Source organism: Emydura macquarii, unplaced genomic scaffold (genome assembly GCF_026122565.2).
Source record: "Emydura macquarii macquarii isolate MOO-44397 ecotype Brisbane River unplaced genomic scaffold, CSIRO-AGI_Emac_v2 contig_1229, whole genome shotgun sequence".
NCBI lineage: Eukaryota > Metazoa > Chordata > Testudines > Chelidae > Emydura > Emydura macquarii.
In genome coordinates, this window is record NW_027131366.1 from 66,019 (window position 1) to 86,453 (window position 20,435).

Consider the following 20,435-nt stretch of genomic DNA (forward strand, 5'->3'; position numbering starts at 1 on the left):
ATGCATCTTATCTTCTCAGGGCACACGTACACAGTCTAATAAAAGCACATTTAAATTGGCCTTTTTTCAAAACAATAAAACATTTCCAAAAGATAACTTGGATAACAGCTGAGGAAGCTGACTCTTTCACTTCTATTTTACATCACCAAAACTGGGCCCCCTCCTGAAGTACACTGCCATATAGTGTCACCTAGATACCATGGTAATGTGCACATTAGAAATTTATTAATCTAAAAGTTTTCTACATACCTAAGCGAGGCAGATTGCTGCCTTTAGTAAGAGACAGCAAGCTTCAGTAAGGGAAAATAACTCCATTCACAGACTAGAGGCACTGAAATAGTGAAAGGAAAAAATATTTCAAAATGTGTATTTCTAAGGGCTAAATGTAACTCACTTTATACAAGAAGCCCAGTGAATGGGACTATTCAAAAAAGAAAGGACAGCAGTATCTGGCCTTCATCTAATACATTTTAATTAAATAGTTACACTCTACCTGTGTGTGTAGAGCCACCTGTGGCTGTTTGGGTTGCTTCATGTAGCTCCCATGCAGCTAACAGATCGAAGTGAAACTCTTCTTCTTCTTCATATGGTCTTCAGGAAAGCTGCCCAAAGCACAACTGAGGTGTTTCCAAGATTACTTAGATACTATGATGATGGTAGCCATAAAAGTACCTACACAGATGTAGACAGACAGATTCATCCACAGACAGACAGACACAGACAGATCAGTTCACAATGCCAGGAAGGGAGGAGATGAAGAGGGGAGACAGAGAGGGAAAACACTATCTTCCTGCCAAAGAGCCAGCAATGTGCAAGAAAGAAGAGAGGGAAGAACATAGCCATCAGTCACAGAATGCCACATGATAATCATGGATCAAACATCTCCTGATACTGCTTTGTGAGGTTTGTGCTGTTGCACCAATACACAATGTTGATGATTTTGAAAAATCTATTCTGAGTTTAAGAATCTGTCATTTATAAGAGTGTAATGCAGGCACCAGAACAAATACTGCAGACCTGAACCAATAATACAGTCGTAGAAATGTAGGGCTGAATGAGATCTCAAGGAGTCATCAAGTCCAGTCCCTCTGTCATGTGGCAGGGCCAAGTAAATCTACTGAAATGCGTTTGTCCAACATGTTCTTAAAAACCGCCAGTGATGGGGATTCCACAACTTCACTTGGAAACCTATTCCAGTGCCTAACAACCCTTATAGTTAGAAAGCTTTCCTAATATCTTACCAAATATCCAAATAATTTGCTTGCTGCAAATTAAACCCATTAGTTCCTGTCCTACTTCAATGTACATGGAGAACAATTATCACATAAATATGTCCACTCTTTTAAACCTTTCCTCATAGGTCAGGTTTTCTAAACCTTTTATCATTTTTGTTCCTCTCCTCCATATTCTCTCCAGTTTGCCCACATCTTTCCTAAAGTGTGGTGCCCAGAACTGGACACAGGACTCCAGCTGAGGCCTCACCATACTTTATGTCCACAGAATCCAAACATTGTCAGTGAATTAAAAAAAACAACAACCATGATTAAGCTAACCAAAATTCAAATAAACTATAAGGAGCTAATAAATCTAGACATTATATGACAACACATTGAAAACTGCTAACACACATCTTCACAGGGGAGCAATAAAAATGGCTTCACTGTCATTATTTAAAATAAATAACTTCTATCATTAAGTGCCTTTATTTCTCTTCAGTTATAAAATAAACATTGCAAAAAAACAAAAAACAAAAAAAAATCCTTTTTTTCCACAAACATGCAAGTACTGCATTATCCTAAGTTTTATTTTGATTAAATTAATCATTCATTATTTCACATGGTAAAAACTAACCACACACACATGCATTCACAAATTAGATCATCTTTATCATACACCAATAGATTTAAAAAACAGATATTTTCTGATATTAATATAGTTATGCTGATTGCATTTTGAAATAGAGAAGCTGACAATAGCTTCATACAGTGTCTCTCAAGTATTGGCATAAATAGAACTTTTTAATAGAACTGCATGTTTTTCACAGGCAAATTTTGATAGAAACATCAGCATTAATACAACCAAATGTTGACAAAGCTAAAGCATGATAGCTTGGTATAACAGCTAACTAAAAACTAGATTCATCATTTTAAAATTATTAGGTAAAGAGAAAATACAATCTGAAATACTAAAAATTAATGTATTTATACAACAAAATTGTCCTATGAAACAAAAAGATATAATTCTGATATTGTTTGGAGGTATTTGCTTTTAACATTTTTGGAAAACTTGTAAAGGATTTGTATAAACTTGAGTTAGTACTTGTAGTGATACCGCATCCCAATTCACAGCACAATCTTGTTGCAGTTTATGCTTCAAGACAGCTGCTTACCGGTACTTCTGGATTTTAGTTTAAACTGAGTTTGAAGAGTCTTTAAAAGGTGAAATTAATTTCTCAGTTAATCCCATATACAGAATAATTTCAGCTATTTTTTTCTTCCATAACAAACGGATGTTAGGAACTGCTAAAACCCTAAATAAGTACAATTAAGTAGGACGCTTGCATCCTAAATCCAAGAATCTGAACTACAAAGGCATAATTGAAGAACAAAAACCCTATCTCTTTAGCTGCAGCAGTTTAAAGCACATAGCTAAAGTTACATTTCATTAACACTTTACTACAACATTGGAATTCTGCAACCATTACATTATTTATATGGAGTTATTTTACAACTTAGGAATTTGCTTAAAAGATAGGTTTTAACATTGCAAGATGCACTAAGTCCCTCCTGTCCAGTCATCAGATTCCCCAGCTGTTCCTCCAGCCATTGTTATACAATCACTTTGCCTCCCGCAGTCTTTGGTGTGCTTCCTTTGTCAGATGATCTAAGAGTTTGATTTTCTGTTTTTTCTTTATACAAAAGAAGAAACATATGTAAAAATTATTGTTGATATATTAAAGTGTTCAGTAATATCTTCATCCTAAAGCAGGAACTACTTGGAAACATACCTTATAAAAAAAATCAATGCACTCATAATTTATGATATATAGTAAATGCTTCTTTGCAGCAACACCTTGTAAGAGCAACCAGCTCTTACAAGCAACATTTTCCCTGGGAATACTTTCCCTACTGTGAGTTGTTGACACTTCCCATAACTGCAACTGTCACTTAGCAGCAACATAGCAAAAGGGCACCTTTGTTACTAATGAGTGTCTACTGTATTTCCTAGTGAGGATGTGCTTTTCAAGTCAGTCTGATCCAGAAGGCCTAAGTTTGGTTGGTAAAATTTTTAACAACCTTAGGGGAGGATATAGATAGTGGTTAAAGGTCTCCTGGGTTTTATTTCTGGTTCTGCCTCTGATTTCAACATGTGAATTGGGCAACTCACTCTTTAGGAGCCTGAGCCCAAACCACTGAACTTAGTGTAAAATTCTCATTACGTGCATGCCCATGTACCACAGTAAAACAGATTTCTTAAATGGCCTCTCTGTCAAGCCAACATTTTTATTGAATCATCTATAGAGCACACACAGACAATTTACTTTCTTTCCTGTTTTTGAATCAGTTATCATGTTATATTAATGTAAGGAAAAACTCTTATGCTGAAAGAAAACTTCTAAAATCCTCAAAAATGAGGGAATACATATATGAAAACAATAAAACTAAACATCTTAATAGTATAGGACTGGATTCTTATATCGTTCCTAATATTTATGATTTATGTCAGTCTATGACTCATAATCTAATATTGTCTATTCACTAGTAACAATCAGATTTACGCATGCTTTTCTCTGAAAATTGACTTAACAGAGGTGTCCTGTGGGCTGAAGCACTTAATTGATGTTCTTTGGGGTTCTTCCACACTCCAAAATATACTTAAATTCAGATCGTCATATTGTCTGTGATTAAAAGATACATAGATACAAAAGGAGGAATCATGAGCACAATTCTCAACTCATGTAATTTCTGCTGCCTGAAAACTACTTACAGAACCAATCAAATTGCATTAAAGTCAGTGGATGTCTTTCTACTTACTACAGTGAGAGTTGGATAAGGATTTAAATTAGATTAATTTAAGATGTATAAATTATTCCAGAAATGAAACTGATAATTTTTTTTTCTATACCCTTCTCTGATGTGGGTCCAAGAGGGAACTGACCTCCAATGTAAGTTTGTAAAAATATATTTGCTAATGTAAAGATTCAATGCAAATTTCTGCATCCAACTGTTTCATGTACATACGGGAAAGTCCCTGGAAGATTATGACTCCATTTACAAATCATAACAATGATTCACTCTTATATTTTTTGTCATGCTATGAAAAGTGAAATTCTACACATTTGCCTCAGAGAAGTTTGTGAAACTATTAAATATAGACAATTATATAATAATTGATCAAAACAATATGTTAATTTAAAATTAAAAATATATTAAACAAAAGCATACCCAGATGTGATTTTTATCTTTAAATTATCTATAGAGACCTTGATCTTTCAGTTTTATCATACACGAACATACAAACATATATATATATAATTACACACAAAAAAACTATATTAATAGAATATTATTAAGGTTACAAAGACAACCACTCAAAAGTTGGGTGCCTTGTGCATATGTATTGAGAGAGAGACTGATTATTTGGTCATATATTATTTTTTCCATAGTACTCCTGCCTCATTCAGTGCACAGGATGGATAGTGATCACTTAAAGGAGAAGCTATTCAATATTTTGTTTTATCCTCATTGTGTGTGAACTTATGCCTTCATTACTGCACACTATTCAAATCCTGCTCTGAAGACAGAATTATTAATTTCATCATGAGATTTGTTATGACACTCATCATTATAGTATCTGAATGCTTCACAAAAATTAATTAATTAATCTTTACAACCCTCTCTGAAATGATGGAATATTCTTATCCTCATTTTACAGATGGGGAACTGAGGCCCAGAGAAATTAAAGTCAAAAGTATCCACTATTTTTATATGCCCAAGTTGAGACATCTAGGTCCTGATTTTTTCACAGCACTTAGTATTACATAGTACTTTCTATGCTCAAAGCATAGCTTTCACTGATTTCAGGTACAGAGTGAGTACTCAGCACTTCTTCAAATCAGATCCCAAAGGGTATGTTTACACTGCAATAAGACAGCTGCAGCTGGCCCATGCCAGCTGACTCAGCTTGTGGGAGGGGCTGTTTAACTGCAGTGTAAACATGACATCTTGGGCTGTAGCCCAAGCTCTGGGACCCTCCTACTTCACAGAGTCTAGAGCAATGAAACAGCTCTGCAGCCAGAGCTCCACAAGCCTGAGTCAGCTGGCACAGGCCTACCATGGGTTTTTAACTGCAGTGTAGATGTACCCATAGTCTCAAGTCAGGCACCCAGAAAATGAAGAACACACAATTAGTGTCTATCTGTGAAAAGTGTGGTAGTAGAGACTTGCCTAGCATCACATAGAAACTCTGTGGCAAAGGCAGGAATAGAATATAGTTTTCCAGGGCAGCATTCAACTGCCTTAACTGTGAGACCAACTCACTTCCCTTCCTGCAGTTCCCTGCCTCATTTATAAAACCTTCCACCTTGTGCAAATGAGTCTGGGGTCTGACAAACAGCCTCCTTCACTGCACAACCTTGATTTACTCCCAGGGACAGGCAACTCAATTCCGTCACTTCCTAATCTTTTCAGTGCTTGACTTGCAACCTTAATAATGTTAACAGTTGGTTTAGTGAAGTTGTAGGAAACTGAGAACAGGCTTTTATAATGTGAAATATCAGGAAACTTTTATAATAGCTGGTTCTACTAGCTCCACCTATAATAAACAAAACACTTCATTATCAAGCTGATAGGGTTGCTACACACAGACAGCATATTTAAACAGCTTAATTTAACAGCTAGTAATTGTAAATGTTTGGTGTAGCAGTTGGTTGTGTTGGAAGAGTAAATGTCAGATTTTGGTGTATGGTAGTTTTGGTGTGTGGGCTTGTGGATGAAGGAGTAGAGGATATATACTGTAAACTGGCTTTCATTTTCTTTCATTTCATTGCTTTTGTAGAAATATTTCAAATAAGTTGCATACATAGCGATGAGCTTTTTTGTGTACATACACAAAAGTATGACTCATATAATACCATTTCCAATTAAGAAGATCATTATAATTTCAGGTAACAAAATGACTAAAAAAAGCATTTTGTATTTGTAAACTAAAATGAAGACCTCTGAAATAACAAAACATATTTACACATAGCCAAAGTATGTGATTGGTTGAATCCTGACCATATACAGCAGAATACTGATCAGCGCACTACTCCCAAAAACAGATCGAAACACCAGAAGTACACATTTAAGGCACAGTATGAAGGAAATATGAAATAATTGTTCAAAGGGGCACAATATAGTCCTAAAAATGCTTTTGAAAATCCATGTTTTCACACAGGCAATATTCCATACCAAAATGTTTGGGTACACAAAAAAATCTCAGAATGGAAAATTGCATGTGACAGATATGGACACAAAAATTAAACCCTACAATTTTACAGGCTGTTCTGAGTTCCATTTGTAAATGTCTTCCTTAAGCTTGATCATAACTATAATCAATCACTTACAAGCTCATCTTTCGTGACTGACTATCTTTTGTCCCATTGTTCTTTTGGTCAACTGAATTAGCTGTATTACGGGAGGAAGTCGCTAAGGGGGCATTGGAAGAAAAGACAGCACTCGCACTAGTATTGGTGGAACGAGTCCGGAATGAATCATCTGAAAGAAAGTAGTAGACAATTATACAGGGAATTATGTCTGAATGAACACAGTAATAACACATCTATGGTTAGATCAAAAAGGTGTTTCTACTGGAAATACCATAGGAAACTGCTAATTTAAATATTTTTTGTACAAAAATTGTGTGGTGAAGTACTGAAAAATAGTTGACAATTTATAGACTTTTTGCAAAGGTCTACAGAAAATGAATAATATATGAATAATATAGTAAATGTATTATATGTCTAGAGGAAGCTTTTTAAAACTGGGTCTCCCTTTCTACATACAAAATTTGCAAATGCAAATAATTGCAAGTACAATTTATGCCATTTAGATGTCTAATCACTATTTTTAAAAATGCCAGCCAGGAGTGTCCAAACTCAAGTCCCAGTGTCTACTACTTTTAATTTAATTTTTTTTTTTTCCAAAATGTGTAAAACGCAAAAGCATTTGAAAATGGAAAAAATATATTCAGAACTGGTCAATCCGTAAGTATGAACATATTTCTATATTTACTGAGTGCTAGGCTATTTTGTACTGGTTAATCCATAGGATCCCATACCTAAATGTTGCTTGCAAATTACTAATCAACATACTTACATAAAAAAAGTTTTTAAAAATTCCAAAACAAAATGAAAATTAGTGCTCTTGACAGGCACAGCATTAACGGTTCTGGAAAATGAAATTCATTTAGACCACATTCAGGATATACAGTGGCTGTGCAAGCTCACAATCTTTGTTTAGTCTAATCTCTAAAAAGCAACACATCCTCTCATTGCCTTTACATGCAAAAATAGTGTCAAGTGGAATCAGAATCTGGGAACATCTCAGAAGAGCATATTTGGAACTGGTTAATACAGGAATTGGTGCTTTAAAAAATAATGTTATTCGTATTTTTGAGAAGACGGGGTCAAGCTCATCTAGGAAGGAAGGAAAAGTCAAAACTTATTACTTCTAATTAAATTTCAAAGGGCCTCAGTGAAAATGAGCAACTCAGATGAGGGACTAGGTGGTCAAAGTGAGGAAGAGCTTTGTGTCAATTTGAACCAACTTTATCTGGAGTTTTTAAATTACCCAACTAAAATGACTATTAGAAGGAAATCAATCAGATTTCTGCTGGTTTGACTAGCAAGGTGTATTGGAGGAGGCCTAGCTATATCTGACATAACATTTGTGATAGATAATTCTACTTAGACAGAATCCAGTGTTGCCAACTCTGAGGATTTTATCTCAAGTGTCTCCATTTGGATTTTTTAAAGGCCCCAACAGCTGGAATCATGTTATTACTTGAGAATCTCGTGTTTCAATAAAAAAAAATGAAGTTCAGAGCCACAATGGCTGCAAAGAAAAGCTTGACAACATTAACCCTTAAGTCTCCAACATCAGACAACAAATAAAAAGAACTCTACATTTATTATTTTTAATTCTCATGATATTAAGCCAGTCTCATTTTTTATGGTCTGACTCATGATTTTTTAATGCTTGGGGTTGGCAATTCTGGAATTCCTTCTGCAAGAGTCCTGCAAACCTGTATTCAGAGAGTAAAATAAAGCAGGTTTAGTATATAAATGTCTCAAATGGTATGTGCCATGGACATTTTTAAAGAGTCTAATATTAATTACATTTAAGTGAACATTTTTTTTTATTTGTACAGCCTTTGTACTCTATTAGCATTTGCCATTGGAAATATGAGTAACTACTATTTTAAAAGATCTTTAGTATGACTATAATATGATTCAAATTAACACCTATCCACTTGTCCATAGCCAGAGTGAAATTTATGCTTCCTGTAATAATGATCTTTAAAGATTATTCCATATCTGGAAACTATTTAAAAAAATTAAACTATTCAATCTAAATTGAAAAAGGGATATTTCAAATAATAGAAAACTAATCTTTCCTGGGACTAACCTTGTTAACCTTGCTTTCCCCATCTACCAACTATGCAGCTGTCCACCACCTGCTTGTCTACTTCTCTAACAAGTGCTTTTTCTTATACTGACTGCCCTTTTTGCATGAAATACCCTTCCAGAATTAATCTGTAAAGATGATCTTAGTTCAAATTCTTCCAAGTCTCATTTCTACTGTAATGCTTACAACAAAGCACAAACTTACAATAGCTAGGCAGGTCACCAGTAGGAATTATTGAATTTTTATTTTTTTTAAATGTTTTTGATTTGCAACCTGATAGTTATCAGATGGCAAGTTTATGTAACCATGTGTTCCTATCAGTGTTCCTCTCCTGCTCTTCTCCTTTTGTCAATTACAGTCCTATTGTTTTAAAGCAGAGTCTACAGTATGATATACAGGTACAGTATCTAGCATATTGGGGCCCTGATCTTCACCAGGCCTCTAGGTGTTACTTTGATATAAATAACAACAACAACAACAATAACAACACTTACCACTGAATGGTAGCATAGAACCCTTTCCCATTCCTGGTATAGAAGAAGTATATCCTGTTGCAGAACTTTTACTAGAAAAATAATTAGGTGATAAATTGCCTATTGCACATTAAACTAAGTCACAAATGTGTTTCTGGGTCTTCAGAAGTTTGCCATTTATAAGTCCTTACTTGTATTAAAATGGTGTTTTTTCCACCCAAATACAAAAAGTTAACACCTTTCCCCATTAAAAGAAACTGCTGATTTAGGCCATTATTCAACAAGGATTTTGGCATGTGCCTAACATTAAGCACATGAGCAGTCCTATTGACTCGTATGCTTAAAGTTAGGCATGCCCTTAAGTATACTGCTGAACTAGGGCCCTGAGCATTTACAACTTCTGCACAGAAGTCTGGCACTTTGCCCATATAGGCGTATGGCACAATAAAAGGAGTAAGAGTGCCTGCATAAAGTGTAAAACAGTTGCTGCACAAAATGTATTCATTGTGCCACTGTCCTGGCTGGAAACAACCAGATGGAAAATATATCCCGAAGTGTTTTGCAAATGAGAACACAATATAGGAAAAAGTGGTGTGATTTGGCCAAAAGCAGGTATGCTAGAGGTACAAACCAGTATTAGGAGATAATGGATAATATACCCCATAGGTAATTCTGAGTTCTGAGATGGGACAGGTTATGTTAATGGCAAGGTTTTCCTGCTTTGCACAGCTATAATCTGTGGTGTCACACCTCCCATGACATGCACACAAGCAGATACATGCTAGAGGCTAGCCAGAATTCAGGAGTACATTTTGGGGTGTACAATCTCCATGTTTTGGAGAATACATATATATTTCTATAAGGGGTAGCCACAATTTGACCTCAGGCATGAAATCTATTCAATGGGCAATAAAAATGAAGAAAACATACTTAGAACACTTGTCTATGTTGCCATATTTTGGATGCAGTGCTTGAGTACTGAAAGACTGGCTTCGAACCAACTTAGATTTCTTCCCTTCTTTGCCTAAAATAAATAAGCAGCAAATAAATTTTAAAAGGAGGAAATTATTGCAGCTATTCTTTTTTCAGTAGTAAGAATGTCTTTTTTTTACTTTACTTTTTCTCAGTCTATGCTAACTGAAGGAGCTGGAAGATAATTTACTAATAAATCCCAGTTATATCACCCATCATGAATTACCACACAACAACCAAGAAAATATTTAAGGGTAAAAAGACCATGTGTTCTCTAACTGCAATGCTTTTTTTTGACCTCAATGGAGTCAATGGTAGCTTTGTCTGTTTTTAAACTTGCACAGGAAAGATGGACGTAGCCTAGAAATATTTTAGAGTTGTTTCTTACTTGTTGATACACTTGAAGAGCTTCCAGAAACAGAAAGAGATATACTTTTTGCCAGCACTGATGATGTTTTACTGTCTCTACCTAAAACAAAGTTTATTGTAAATACTGCACTCTGTTAAATAGCCGTACTTTAAATAAAAACATAAAATACTACATACAACTCTGGTATGATGCTGGGAAAAGTAGTAATAATAATATAGTAATGGCACTTTAGAAACACGAGACAGACAGACAATTATACTACTACTTTCCTCACAGAAAGCATCATATGGACTAAAGTATTCATGTATTTTATTAGTGAAATCAACATCATGCTACATAATCAAAACTATTTTTCATAAACTACCCTTTTTTAAGAAAAAAAAATAAAAAACAATGTGAGTTCTTTACTAAGTTAAACACGCACCATCATGTTTCCTAAAACAATAGTATTAACTTCATTTACCAAGAATCACCCCCCAAAAATAAAAACAAGAACCCAAAAAACCAGAAAACTTACGCTTCTTTTCAAATATTTTATCACTAATACTCGTAGGTCTTCCCTCATTCTGCTGCTTCTCTTTTTCTAATTGTTCCTATTATGGAAACAATTTCATAAGAATGAGAATTTACACTCCACATAGGTTGAAAGCCTTCTGTAAATGAGCATGCTCCCAACTCACTAACCTACAAATTATTTTAACATAGTCCCCCTTTATCAATAACGCTGTCATATGTTCACTAATGAATATCTGTCGGAACTCATTAAATAGCTCTGAACGATCTAGTGTGCTTTTACTGTTTTATAGCTCATAACAAAAAAGTATGGTAACACAATGCAAAGTTGACTCAGGAAATTTGGACTTAATGTTTCCCTCCATGAAACATGCTAGTTAACTTACGTTTAGTATGTTGTTTTTGACAATATATTGTTTTCTTTTCAAAACACATTTCTTGAAACAAAACAAAAACAAGCAAAACAAAATCATTCCTCATACATGACTTTGTACAAACTAAGTGTGACATTTTAAAGTACAGCTGCTTTGAATTAACCAAGTAGAGGAAGAGCTCTGAAAAATGTCTTACATGAAAATTATTATTTATTCTTATTCTTACAACTCAAAAGTTTCCTGATTTTTATTAAACTCTCTCAAAAAGATGCTTCTAGATTGAGATCAAGCAAGAGAAGTATTAACCAGAAAGAGGAGAAGAAGACACAACAGAAATTGGGTGTTTAAAACGGAAGTGCTCTATCTCTTGTGCAATGTGGCCATTGTGATTCTAGAATACATATGGAATTTAAAGGTCTGGCTAATGAATAGCATGAAGATACAAAATCAATATAGATGGACAATATTTAAATCCAAACTGATACAATTGTATTGAAATCAATGTATTTTCTCAAGCTTTGTGCTTTCTTTAAAATTAGCATCTAAAGTATTTATTTGCTAATAAGCCTCTACTGAAAATAAGGTATTTGAACCAAATACTCTGCAATATAATAATTTCTCGCATTTTTTATGTCTGTATTATTAGCTAGTTTTATACTAGATAGTACACACAATTATAGTTATATGCATCAAACAAATATGGCTTTAGTCAAATTGTTTATTTCTAGTAGCTTCTTCAGTGTGCTTGATGCTTTCCAAACAGAGTAAGCATGATCCATCCCCTTCAAAGCTGTGTAACATTTGCTTTGCTTTCCTGTATCACACCTCATAATACATACACTAACTGAACCCAGGAAGGTCTATATTTTCTTTTATTTAGAGCTCTGGTTACTATCTACACAAAAAAATTCATTAAATCAAGGTCAAGTTTGTTCAAGTGTAGTTCCAATTAAGTGAATAATTTAAATCAAGGAAATCACCAATTTATGCACCATTAACAACCAGATCAGTTCATACTGACCAGACTCCTCATGCAACCACCCACTGCACACCTCAAGTTCCTCAAAATCATGCTCGAACACACAACTTTAACTCCAGCGTCAGTCAGACTGAGACATTTCACCATCAGCTCATATTTTTACTATACTTATGTAGAATGTGTTACTTCTAACTAAAGTGTTCTGAGGCTGGAGTGTGAGATGCCTTCGAGGGGAGTGTGAGATGCTGGTTTGGGGTCAGCTGGAGGTGCCAGGATATGCCTGGGGTGGGAGTTTGGGACTGCCGAGGTGCATTTCCGGTTAGACACTGCAGGACTTTGTCAGGGGAAATCGAAAAGTGTGGGAGTCTCAGTGGGAAGAGGTGCATCAGGGATGTGGGTGAGGACATAGAAGTGTGGGGTTGTGGCAGTTGAGGGCATAGGGTTTTGACAGAGATAGGTGAGGTCAGAAGTCTGTGGAGCATGCAGCATAGCACCACCAGGCCAAGGCCAAGCTAAAAGGTGGTTGACCTAAGCATGCTATAAAAAGGAAACATGATAGATCTCAGGGAGTCTGAATTAGTCCCATCCACAAGCACCACTCCCCATGCTAGCTCCTACTCCCGTTCCAAATGCAAGAAACCTGGGTAGAGCTAGGTTTTAACATAGTCCCCTTCTATCAATAACTGTCACATGTTCACTAATGAATATCTGTCAGAACCCATTAAATAGCTCTGAATGATCTAGCAGGACTGAACTGAATAGAGAGCTGTGGAGCAGGGGTGGGAAGTCATCTCAGAAATTAGTCGGATAAGTCCCTTAGGCACTCCTGCCAAGGCACTGATCCAGTCCCTTCCCTTGTCTGAGCTTACAAGACAGCCTTGCTACCTAGCAGATTTGGCTGGAGCTTGAGATCAGCAGAGGAAGCTGAGCAGGGCAGAGAGGCTGCCTAAGGTGTTGGTGAGTGGGGCTTGACCTGCGTATTCTACTGCCCAGCACAAGAGACTCAGTGGTGTCTGCAGAGAACGAAAAGGGGCAGAGGTTTGGGAGCTCTGCAACACTGATGGAGGGACACAGTAGTATTTCCAAGTCAGTATTGAACCTGCTATGGCTCGTTTGAGAGGAGTCCTGCCTGCTGCTGTGAAGAGGTGGTGTGCTAAAGCAGGCAATCCTCCTCCAAATCCTATCAAGCCCTCAGCTCCTCACACACCAGACAGGTTAGGGAGCAACCAGCACCTGCCTACTCTGCAATTAAAAACCTGCTGCTGACCCACGCCAGCTAACTCAGGCTTGCAGGGCTCAGGCTAAAGGACTGTTTAAATTGCAGTATAAACTTCTAGGTTTGGGCTCGAACCAGGGCTCAAGGACCCTGTGAGACGGGAAGGTCCCAGAGCTCAGGCTGAAGCCTGAGCCCGAACGTCTACACTGCAGTGAAACAGCTCTGCAGCCTGGGCCCCAGGAGGCTGAGACAGCTGGAATGGACCAGGCGTGGGCTTTTATTTGCAGTGTAGATATACTCTCATTGCAGTGTAGGCATATGGAGAGCTGACTGGCTGCTGTGTGAGCATTTACGGATATGGTAGGCTACTCGGGGAGTGCCGGCTGCAGAGTTGTGCCAGGTTTACAGCTCTAGTGAACCATAGTATGTTCAGAAGCTAGAAAGGCAGGGAAGCAATAGCATTTTCCTGCTTTCTTTTCCAGCACCAAGCTGCTCCTGAGTGTCTCCTAACCCTTTTTGCTCCATGCAACCCACACTGAGCCTCCCCCCTGCTGGGCTGCAGCTGTCACTGGCTCCAACCCCTTGTTTCTTATTAAGAAAGCCTACAGAAGATACACAGCCTCCTTTGGCTTTCTTGGCACAAAAGAAAAATTATGACATTAGCTTCTTTGCATACTGAAGCTGTGTGCAAATTTTGAAATATTTAGATCATTACATTACAGAGGTCTGACAAAACATGAGGTTCTCTTGGAAAATTTTATAAAGGATTGTTCTTAAAGTGCTTAAAAATTTTTCAGCTGCAGGGCTTCCAAGTGTGAAATTTCTCCAAAAATTCAGTCTCTAACTGACATGATATAATATAAGCAATAATCAGGGGGAGGTTTATGTTATTTTTAGGGATTTAACCCTACTTTATATGGAAAAGAAAACTATTAAGCCACCAGTGCACCTCGGTAATACACACTTCACTTTACCCCCACCCTGGAATCACCTTTCCAAAAGCATACATTAATATTTAGCTTTAAACTGTGAAACTAAGGCTGGCATATTATATTAAAAACATACCATTTCCAACAGCAGCTGTTCTTCTCTTTCTTTTTCTTGATCCAACAAATCATTTTCATAAAACCTTTTCTGAAACTGATGAAAGTTTAAAATAAACCAAAAAGTAACAGAAATAATCATATATTAGGCCAGTCGTTTTTAACTCTGACTTGCAAGTATAAAAGTTGAAAGGTACTTACAGCATCCACAGATATTTCCATTCTGTCCAGTTCTAACACAGTCTATACAAAAAAAGAAGTGAAAATAATATTTTTATCCTAAACTGGCCAATAACTCTAATAACATTCTAAGTTTTAGCTTAAAAGGAAACCTGTCCTGGCTGGAAAGCTTAAAATACTGACATTCAACATCTTAACAGGGGTCCCATTTGTAAGGATTCTTTTAAAACTGAAGATGCCCATTATTGATAAAGATCGGCTATACTGGGTCAGATCAGTGGTCCATCTAGCCCAGTATCCTGTCTTCTGACAGTGGCTAGTGCCAGATGCTTCAGAGAGAATGAACAGTACAAGGAAATTATCAAGTGATCCATCCCCCTGTTGACCAGTCCCAGCTTCGGGAAGTTAAAGGTTTAGGGAAACCCAGAGCATGGATTTATGTCCCTGACCATCTTGGCTAATAGCCATTGATGAACCCATCCTCCATGAAGTTATATAAGAACACATATGCTGAAAAGTTAAAAATGCAATCAGAAAATACTCACAGAGGTTGTTTTCTCAGTGAATCCCACTCGGATTCACAAAGGAAGGGCTAAATTGTGCCATTTATATACAATCTAAAGTTAGCTGTGCAGTATTAAAGTACCACTACAGTGAGAGTAATGTAGACATTGTTATACCTGTTTAGGCTCCCCTGTGAAACTAGGTAGAGTAATTTGATGACCGCCCCCCACACACCTTTTATGGGATGCAGCATACTCATTTTGCTGGCTGACATATATGAGGAGGCAAAGATATATCTTATCTATACCCTGCCAACTAGCTTTTTAGGAGGAAACAGCTAGCATGCAAACCTAAACATTACAATCCAGTTAGTCCTAAATTGGCTGCACTGGGCAGTGCTTAATTTGTAATGAAAGAGGTGCTGGGTCTCAAGCAAGTAGGTACTGAAGCTCAAGAGGTATTTTACTTTCATAACTGATGTGGCGAGCCAGAGATGCTGGGGCTCAGCTCTGGCAAGCCATGGCACAAATTAAGCACTGGCACTGGCCAGAAGAGGGCATTTTTGCTTCCCACTCTTTTTCCCTGAGTGGCTGTATTAGGAATATGTACAGTCTAACAATAAAAAATGCACCTTGTCATTAAAGTGCTCAGTAAAATATATCATTACAGTTTTTCTCTATTCTTATAATAAGAAGCGTAGACACAATAGCAAAACATTTATAACTCAAAGATTCTTGCTCATTTTTACCAAGGTGAACCTTTCTTCTCATATCTGTATTCATATTGGTTCCCCTTGGAGCAGGTAATCACTAAGCAAGAAAGCCTGACTCACAATGTCATGCAGTTAACTGTTCTTTAAGAAACCAAGAAAATATCTCCTTGTCGTAAATTCAGCAGAATACAGTATCTTTCAATCTGACATTTTCTCTGATTCCAATTATTCAAACTGACAACATGGATAACTGGGACTCTTTAACCTCCTGTTCCAACCTCAAGAGCAAAGACAGGACACCAGTTGTCTTAATTTGCAGTGACAGCTACAACATAAAATGTTTCTAGATCAGAAAAATACTTACTCTTTTTACAATAGTCAAGACATCTTTATCTTTTTCCTGACACAGAAGTTTTCTTATACACAACTCTAACTGCTGAAGTAAATGTTTGTCTGTGGGGACTTTCAAAGTAGATTTCACTTTTGGCAACAAGTAGCAAAGCTTCATTCTGTGAGAAACAGAATACATATTTAACTTCTGATGCAGACAGTAAGCAAAGACTTGGTTCCATTGTTTAACAAAAGCAGTAGCCAATTTGACTCCACTTTATATCTGCTTCTATTTTCCAGCCTAACTTTAAACTTAATTTTTATGAAATCTCTTGAAGATGTAAAAGACTACGTAAGAATGAAAAGCAAAGCAGAACAGTGTGAAAAGGCAACACGTAAAATGTAAGTTATTTCCAGTTCTAGGGTAAAATTTTCAAAAGCATCTAAGTGACTTCAGAGCCTAAGTCCCATTTTCAAAAAAGTGACTTAGGGACAGATTTTTAAAAGTATTTAGACACCTAAAGGTCTAGATAGGTGCCTGGTGGGATTTTCAAAAGCACCTAAGTGCTGAACTCCTTTAGATGTCTGGTTCTTTGGCAATTAGGAGCCTGAGTCTCATTAAAAGTCCATGGGATTTAGGCTCTTAAGTGCCTAAGTAATTTTTGAAAATGGGACTTAGGTACTTTTCAAAATGTTACCCTTGGTCTCATCTTCTTTCTTGTTTTGTCTTGTCTTCTACTACAGGAAAGGACAACAAGAGTCCTGTAGCACTTTAAAGACTAACAAATTTAGTTTCTGCAGGCATAAGCTTTCGTGGGCTTTAACCCACTTCTTCAGATGTAAGGAATAGAAATCACATAGGCTACCCCTCTGGAACTTTTCATACAGGAAAGGAAGTGCTCTGTATTGTGACACTGCTAGATGATTTAGTCTGAACAAACTCTCCCTGGCCTGAAGATTGATGATCATATGGAAGGGCCTAGAGGGTGGAGAGAAGGATGAAAGGAAGGAGAACCTCTTTAAAAACAGAATTCAGGATAATTCTGGATGGGATAATGAAATGTAGTACTTCTGACTCCCTGCAGTTTTACAGGTGCTCACACTGAAATGATAAAGTTGTGACTGCCTGATACAATATCACTGAACATTCAAAATGCTTTAAAGTATTTAATGCACTTTCCAGTACTGCTCTCCATAATAGGTTACTATTCTGCATGAAAATGTTAATATCTTTATAAAATAATTAAGCTCAATTTTTCACAGTAGAAAATGCCTGCAGAGACTCTTTAAAGAAAGAGTTTTATTGTAACAGAATCAATGCACAAAGCTATACCTTGTCAGCTACGAAACTAATTTTTGAGGCCATTTTCTCAAAAGATCAAATTTCCAGCATTCTTCAAGGATTCTCTGATTTTGTAATATAAATTCAGTTTGATTAAAGAAGTAAATAAAAATATAGGAGGCAAAATTTCCTTATTTTTAAACAGATCTGCCTCAGATATAGTAAACGAACATATTTGCAACCCTTAAAGTATTTTCTATAATGCCATCAATACAGAAATTGTACACTGTATTGTTACAAAATGTGGAATCTGAACCACTGTGTATGTACGGACATGAAATATGAAGGTAGAAATATAAAAAATGCCATATTAGATCTCGTCAATTGGCCATCTAGTCTAGTATTCTGTCTTTGGCAATGGCCAATGCCAGATGTTTGAGAGAAAGTTAATATAAACCCCACAGCAGAAAATTATGGAATAAGATGTCCACAGGGCAAGTTTTTACTTAATCTCAACAGTTAGTAGCTGATTTATCCCTGGATATATGAGGTTTTAAATCACTGTTTATTTTCAGCATACTGATACAACTGTGGATGCTCTCACTATCCATATTCACTTTGATGAATACTGCTACGCTTTTGGCCATGTTTATAACTTGTGACAATTACTATTGATACATTCTGTAAAATGCATTGCCTTTTTATCAATGTTAAATCTGTTGCATTTTAATTCCACTGAACATTCCTTTGCTCTAGTATTAGTGGTAAGAGTAAACAGGAGATCCGATTTACCTTCACTATACCATTGTCATACAAAAATTATGTTAAAAGAATATTAAGGTTGTAAAGTGAAGTACTCTAAAGTTTGGAAATGACAAAGATAAGATTGTTTGTGCAAGCTTAACTGTGCCCTCTTCTGCATGTACCTTAGGAGTTACTGTTTTTTAAATGAGTTAGTGTTTTTACATGATCACTAATTATTTCTCAAATATAGAGTATAATACCAGAATCATAACATTTTTACACAACCCTAGGTACACAGATGCAGAACTTTATAGAAAATGTAAAAGAATAGTATTCCCAAAATTCAAAGAGAAATTATTTCACGTTTAATATCTAGGTTTTATTTTTATACACCACTGCATTACAGAATGTCTTTTTTTTTTAAAAAAAAGGTGGTATTTGTCAACAATAAATTGTATCCGTCATTGTGTTGCCACTTAACTGTGTTAAGTCCCTGTGAGGTTCTTCACAATCTTCTCTTGTCTTGATTAACCTAAATAATTTTGTGGCTGACACGAATTTCATCACTGCACTGTTCAATTCTATTCCAGATCATTAACAAATTTATTAAACAACAAAGAACCATGCACAAAACCTGAAGGCACCCCACTGAGAATCTTTTGTAGAAAAAATGATAATTTATTCCTATTCTTTTTTGTCCTGGACATTTTCTAATCCATGTCAGTACTTTAGCCTTCACATTGGATCAGCCCTCAGTTGCACAAAGTTCAATTAATTCAGTGGGAGGGATTCCCATTCATTTCAATGGGTCTTGAATCAGGACTCTCATTTCTTTAGTAGCTTCTTATAAAGATCTTTGTAAAAGTACAAATAAATAATATCATATGTTCCTCCTCTAACCACTATTACGTTGACATGCTCTACTGGATTAATAGGTGAAATTTTACTTTACAGAAGCCATGCTTTTGTGTCCTATCATGCCATGTCCTTCTGGATGTTTTATAATCTTTTTTTTTTTTTTAAACTATCACAGAAAATCTTAGCCCTGTTAATCAACTTATTTAAAGAAGCCATTTAATGCTATATTAATGTACACCATGAAATTAATAGGATTGTGTCTTTCCATAGAAGATTTCATACAATTGGTACAATACCTCACATTTGCTACTGGATCATGTGTAAGCTCAAGTACAGGTAGAAAGAAGTATTTACAGAAGAATGATTTGGAAAAGAGTTCCATAATGAATTCACAGGTGTCTAAAAAACGAAGTCTGTTCCAGTAACTTTTTCCTTGGCCCAGTTCTGGAAAATAAAACCCCAAAAAGTTTATCTGTAAAGTTTTCAGAATGAAATAGATCACATCTCAAGTGTTAGCCTGCAATTGAGTGATTTGCGATGGGGTGAACAAATTTGTTACCAAACCCACGTCACCATATCTCAAATTCACTCTCTGGTTGAAATCCTGACCCTACTGAAGACAGTGCAGTTTTGCCACTGACTTCAATGAGGTCAGGATTGCATCCTCTGTGTTTGATTAGCTCACTGAAACATCACAACTACCAAGCGACACAGCTGGTACACGGAGACTTGTGCATTTCAGGCCACATATCAGATGCATGAAGCTAGCTATGTAAACATTAAGGATCATAAATGAGAGATTTTCATCTCTCTATGCTATTTTTGAGGACCTAAAGTACAGATCAGAAAGTCAGCTGCTTTTAAATTATTTAAATCCTCTATAAATTATTCATTTTTCAGAAAACTTATCATTCAGCACTCTTTAAATTGCAGCCTCTAGTGTTCTACTTTCTAAGAGAAATTGTGCTTTATATAATACAGCACCTTCAGCTAAAAATATTGAATTCCAGTAGTGTGGTTTACAGTATCTTTCAGCATATAGTAAATTCCCTGCATAGACGCTTCCTGATGAATACACTGCATAGCTGTGGTACATATCCAAATTGGTGTTCCTGTGTGTGTTCTGAATACTGTTTCTTCACTGATTATATGGCTACCAGGTATAGCCCTAAGTACAATCTCCTTTTCATTTGCCAGAATTAATTTGCTTCTCAAA

General features: G+C 36.2%; 1 protein-coding gene across 1 annotated transcript in view; it reads right to left on the minus strand.

Moving 5' to 3' along the window:
* Positions 1-1,779: 1,779 nt before the first annotated feature.
* The window catches only part of PPP4R4 (protein phosphatase 4 regulatory subunit 4), a 108,877-nt gene continuing 90,221 nt past the window's right edge, over positions 1,780-20,435 (minus strand). Inside the window, exons 16-25 of the mRNA XM_067547096.1 lie at positions 19,516-19,663; positions 16,370-16,514; positions 14,811-14,852; positions 14,632-14,706; positions 11,002-11,077; positions 10,503-10,583; positions 10,073-10,166; positions 9,164-9,234; positions 6,608-6,758; positions 1,780-2,908 (exon numbers count right to left, since the gene is read on the minus strand). Of these exons, the coding sequence (XP_067403197.1) occupies positions 2,884-2,908; positions 6,608-6,758; positions 9,164-9,234; positions 10,073-10,166; positions 10,503-10,583; positions 11,002-11,077; positions 14,632-14,706; positions 14,811-14,852; positions 16,370-16,514; positions 19,516-19,663 (908 nt within the window). The 3' untranslated portion in view covers positions 1,780-2,883. The remainder of the gene's footprint in view (positions 2,909-6,607; positions 6,759-9,163; positions 9,235-10,072; positions 10,167-10,502; positions 10,584-11,001; positions 11,078-14,631; positions 14,707-14,810; positions 14,853-16,369; positions 16,515-19,515; positions 19,664-20,435) is intronic.